The sequence below is a fragment of the Trachymyrmex cornetzi genome, unplaced genomic scaffold (genome assembly GCF_001594075.2).
Source record: "Trachymyrmex cornetzi isolate Tcor2-1 unplaced genomic scaffold, Tcor1.1 scaffold1089, whole genome shotgun sequence".
Taxonomy (NCBI): domain Eukaryota; kingdom Metazoa; phylum Arthropoda; class Insecta; order Hymenoptera; family Formicidae; genus Trachymyrmex; species Trachymyrmex cornetzi.
In genome coordinates, this window is record NW_017295641.1 from 6,861 (window position 1) to 12,140 (window position 5,280).

Consider the following 5,280-nt stretch of genomic DNA (forward strand, 5'->3'; position numbering starts at 1 on the left):
CCCTGGCCGCAGCCCGTGACCGACGAGCTACGTCCGCGCAAAGTCAGGTTGTTTCAAACTTATATGCGGTCCCCCATGGATCCTCATTTAGGGATTCCACGAGTTGTCGCCACGAGCATTCCTTCGCCTTGTAGATTGCCGCCCTTAGATGTTTCTTCGCTGTTCTGTACTCATTCACTTTAATTTCGATCTCGTCCGGGTCTAGACGCCTTCTATGAGCTCGTTTGACCGCCCTGCGAGCCTTCATCGTATCCATTCTTAATTGTGACACTTCCTCGTTCCACCAGTGAACAGTCTTCCTCGGACGGGTCTTCATCCTTGGCATTGCAATGTCGCAGGCATTTATTGCAATCTTTTGTAGCTTGTCTGCTTCAGTATTCGGGTCGCAATCCTCTATGTTTTGTGCTTGGTAACTCATCGGCCACCTGCTCGTTGTGATGGCTGCCTCAAGCATGTCGTTATTTAGTTTTTTAACGACCCAACGTTGAGCAGTGATTAGGCTCCTTCTTTCCTGGGAGCTTGTTAACCCCAGGTTCATGGTGATAAATAGGTGGTCCAACATGGTCTCCACCTGTCTTACTTGCCAATTTGAGATCCTCTTAGTGAGACCCACGTTATATCCACAACGGATTCACCCGTGGTCCTGACACACGTACTCATCATTCCCGTGTTCGTGCAGCAGAGTCCCAAGCTCTCGGCCCAGTCCTCAAGCAGCCGACCCCTCAGATTCGTAAGTCTATCAACCCACAGCGTCGACCTGGAGTTAAAATTTCCCGCGACAATTATGGGACTTCTTATGTAACTCTGCAAGTGTCTTGAGAGGTCCTCCAGGACCCCCTCAAAGTTAGACCTGGGAAGACTGGAGGAGATGTACACACCAGTGACAAACACATCTCCCTACTTGATTGTAACAAATCCCCTGCCTGCATAGACTCTAGACAGCGGGAGCGGGTGAGCACTCCGGCGCCAGTAGATGGCAACATCCCCCTGTAAGTCACCCACCCAATGGGGGTGGTCCGGGACTCGGCAACCACTGCCAGGCCAACATCGTACTCCGCCATCGTTTGGGCCAGAATGTCCTGAGCATTTCTGGCCCTATTTAAGTTGCCCTGAAGCAGTGTATTGGCCATTGAGCTCGCTATTTTGAGTTATTTCCATTCTCTGGACTTCTCCAGCCAACCGTTCCCGGTTCGTCATTTGTGTGCCAATCAGCAGGACTCAACTCCGAGGTCCCAGGTAGATTACGTAGCGTCTCAGTTTCCACAGGGGACTCCAGCGGAGTGAGGCTATCCGACACCGTCATATCCCCGGTCATCTTTTCCTATTGATCTTTTCTTGGTTTTTCCTCCGTAGTTCCTATGTATCGTCCCTGGGCTTTCTGTGTATACCCACTATGCTCTGTAAGAGAACCAGTTTCCTGGGTTTTTCCCATTCTCCGATCTTATTGATCGGATATCTGGTACTTTTGCACCTTTTTCTTGGTTCTTCGACCTATCTCGGGATGGCAGGCGTTTCCCCCCATTCGATGACCGTGAGGAAGTCCAGCCTCCTCGCATACCAGACACTTGGCAGCTTTCGTACACTCTCGTGCCTGGTGGCCCACTTCCCCACATCTATAACATGTGCTACGATCCGTAGTGTTCCTGCATTCAGACCTTACATGTCCGAATTGCAGGCATTTGAAACACTGTAGCCCACGATCCGGGTGCGGCGTTATCTTTGCAGTAGTCCATCCTATTTTTATTTTCTTCCGGTCTATTAGTTTATTAGCCGCCGCCACTGGGCACTTTACCCATATGAACCCGAGTCCATTTCGGGCTTTGCTAATAGGACCCAGTTTTATATCCGCATGGTTACTTTCAGTTGCGGTCACTATGGTCTGCACCACGTCCATAGTTGATATTGAATCATCCAGATTATTGATTCGAATTTCGGCCGTTTTGATAGGGCGTGAGATCTTGATCTCCCCATTATCGACGAAGGTCTCCTGCAACTTCATAGCGAGTGCATCAGCCTTTGCTACACCGTCCGAGCCGGGAATTTCAAGCAGGAGGCCCCGGTCTTAGCACGTAGTGGGCGTAGCTTCGAGATCCCCAGTTCCTCCAAATTAATGCGTTCCTTGGCTAGCTTTAAGGTATACGCATATGTAATATCTTTCTCTGTCGCGATTTGAACGACCGAGGTACGCGATGGCCTCTTCTTTTTAACCTCAGTGGGGGCTTTCTGACCCACCAAGGCCTTAGGGCCCCTCCCTGTAGGTCTCGGGACTGTTTGTTTTTTAAGGTCTCTCTTGGCCTTTCTTCCAATGACTGTAGCCCATGTTTTGACCGTCTCCACAGTCGTAGTTACTCGAGAGGGTGGTTCCCCCTTGTGCTCTTTCTCGGCAAGTCGTACTGTACGCGACCCTGATCTCGTTCTTCTTTTATTGGCTCCTTGGGGGTCGGCACCCGTCCCGAGCTCCTCCCTAATAATTTCTCTAATGAGATCTGCAAGTTCAGTTGGTTTATTTGCCATTTGTCCTAAGTTCTGTGTATTCTTCTTTTCCTCCTACTTCTTACTTTTTGTAGAACCGCCCTGACCCGTCTTTTTGCTATTTTTATCGCCAGATTTTATGTTGACAATTGTCACTTTTTGATTGTCCGGCAGGATACGGTCTTCGATTATCCTGACCTTACCGCGAATCGCCGGTTTTATGGCTGGAGGCCTCCCTTGGCGGTAGGGTCACTTTCTCTGGTTCCTCTTAGTTTATCTTCATTTTGCTATTTTCGGATATTTCCTCATTATAGTTTTTCGTCTTATATCCCATTTAGTATGAGCGAAGTGAACCCAGTTTCTCAGGGATCTCCTTGGAGTTGCTCGCTCGAGACGGTCCTGCTTCTGCTTCTTGAGAGCTTTTCCTGCCTGATAGCCTCTTCAGATCTGCGAGCTCCTTTTTTAACTTGGCTATCTGCTCCTCCGTAGCTTTGGTTCTCTCTTTCTCTTTATTTAGTCATCAAAACTCTTCCTTATGCCCAAGATCTCCCTTTTCAAAAGGACGCCGCTTCATCCATTGAGGCTTTTAGCTCGTCCCTGCAGCACTTAAAGACATCCGATCGTCTCAGCAGCGGACAACTTTAGGGACTTCTGGTAAGTCCCTTTTAAGTTGCTGGATGTTTTTGCAATTCGCATTACCTCCATCATATACTCTCCCGCTTTTTTAGCGAGTTCGCAGCTCGACTGATCTTTAGCCTCCTCAATGTATTTGTCCAGATTAATTTTTGACTTTTTAATTAAGTCTTTATTAGACAGCTCTCTAATAACGTCTTCTTTTTGGAGTTGTAATCGTTTCTCCTCTTGTTCATTTACTTTTTGGAGGACCTCACGTGTTAAGTACCGTTCCCTCCAATCCTTCTTTGGATCAGCGTCATCCAAGCTGCTGTCCTGGGATACATTTGAGCTGGATCGTCCCCTTCTTATTTTGTCGACCGATGAAGCATCGTCGTCCAGGGCGATTATTTTGTCTGGAGGTTCCTCGATTTCACCTCCTCTTCCACATCCTTATGAGCGCTAGGTTTTCTAAAGAAAGAGCCTCTCTCGATCCTTTCTCTCTCCTCCCTTCCTCATCCGATGTCTCGGTATCAGTGGCACCGTCTTTTTTTATATTTGTTTGGCTCCTTTTTTGAGTCATCAATTCTCTACGAGCCTTAGAGCATTTCGGCCCCGGAAGCTCTCTCGACCATCCCTGGAGCAGCCAGCGTCGATGGGTTCCCAGATTGGTTCTCCGTCAAGGGAGAGCCAATACCATCCTTGAGACGCAATGTCTCAGGTGTTTCCTCCTCCGGACTCAGGAAATCTTCGTCCTCATAACTGAGAGCATAATATGCTCTGTTAGGAGCCTCCATGAGATCTGTCCCCTCACTGTCCCACTCCAGAGGGACCGTTTCAGTGGCAGAGTTCTCGTTCTGAGAGTTCCCATCAGACCCATTTTCCGGATGGGTCGTACAGTTATCCTCCTTCAAGGAGGCCTCAGTCTTCCCTATACACTCTGTACACGACATCAGCGTCGTCTCTGTCGTCGCAGGCGCACTTCTGCTTGACGACGGGCCTGCGGTGCACCCGCCGTCGCGCCTGTCGCATGATACCTGATCCCTAGGGACCAGGTCCGACATGGGGGTGGCCAGGATACCACCTCCCCACGCCGGCAGCTGTCGGTTCCGATGCCGACTGCTGACGTAGTCATCGGCTTCTTGTTTTCCATCTATCGTGGATTGAAAGTTGGGGCTATTTTTACAAGCCGCTCCCAGCAGGGTGTACGATTACTTTCGGGTTTTATAGGGTTTTCCTTCCCTTGCCTTCATACCGCCGGGCCTCGCCTCGGAATAAGTTGGAGCGGGCCCGGCGGGCCAGGGCAGCAGGCCCCGCCTCGGAATACGTCCGAGCATGGCACGTTAAACCCCCAAGGTTGCCGTCGGGGGAGCCCCCGCGCCACGGCAAGGCCGTGCACCGTGAGGGGGTAATAACTTAGCCTAACCTTGCAGCCGGAAGAGGACATCTGCCTGCCACCCCGCATTCGGCCTCGGCACCACGGACACGCGGGAGACCAAACCCCGGAGTGGTGACATTTAGGTAATAGAAACAAATTGCGTTGAATAAAAAAAACTAAAAAAGCACATAAAAATAGATACATATATATACATATTTAATTCATAGATAGTTAAGGAAAGTTAGATTTAAGTTAAAAATGACCGCAATAAGAGCGGTAACCCGAATAAGGGAGTAATTTAATTAGGGTTAGTTGCGGACGATAATCTTTGTTTGTTAGTTCGATTAATTCTTTTTCGTTCAAGTGTTCAGGCGGAAACCCGCCATGAACGGTCGATTCTAAAGGCCGACAAAAAGTAAAAGTAAGATTATTTGGTTTATTGAGGCACGTAGCCTCAATGGTTTCGGAAAAACATAAACGCTAAAATTTTACGCGTCGCGTATATGCCAGACGGCAAAGCGCAAAAGGGACCGAAAATACAGAGGATCCGCAAAATAATCGACTAATATAAAAGGGATCGCGAGATCGAAAAACCAGACCGCTATAGTCACCTATGACCTCAGAGGAGCGGAACCATAAAGTTCAAGCAAACGGAACATACCGGGTGTGTCCGAAATCCTGTTAGGGAACAATAAATGGTAAGCTAGCGGAAAACGTGACCGTTATAGCCAATAGGGTCCGGAAAGCGACATAACCACCGAGTACGAACCGAGTACATATACCGGGTGTGTCCGGAATCCTGTTAGGGAGTAACAAAT

At 49.0% G+C, this 5,280-nt stretch overlaps 1 protein-coding gene across 1 annotated transcript; it reads right to left on the reverse strand.

The window, feature by feature from the left end:
• Positions 1–1,441: 1,441 nt before the first annotated feature.
• Positions 1,442–1,999, reverse strand: LOC108760787 (uncharacterized). Its single transcript, XM_018506962.1, has one exon. The coding sequence runs from the start codon at positions 1,997–1,999 to the stop codon at positions 1,442–1,444; it is 558 nt and encodes a 185-aa protein (XP_018362464.1).
• Between the last annotated feature and the right edge of the window lie 3,281 nt (positions 2,000–5,280).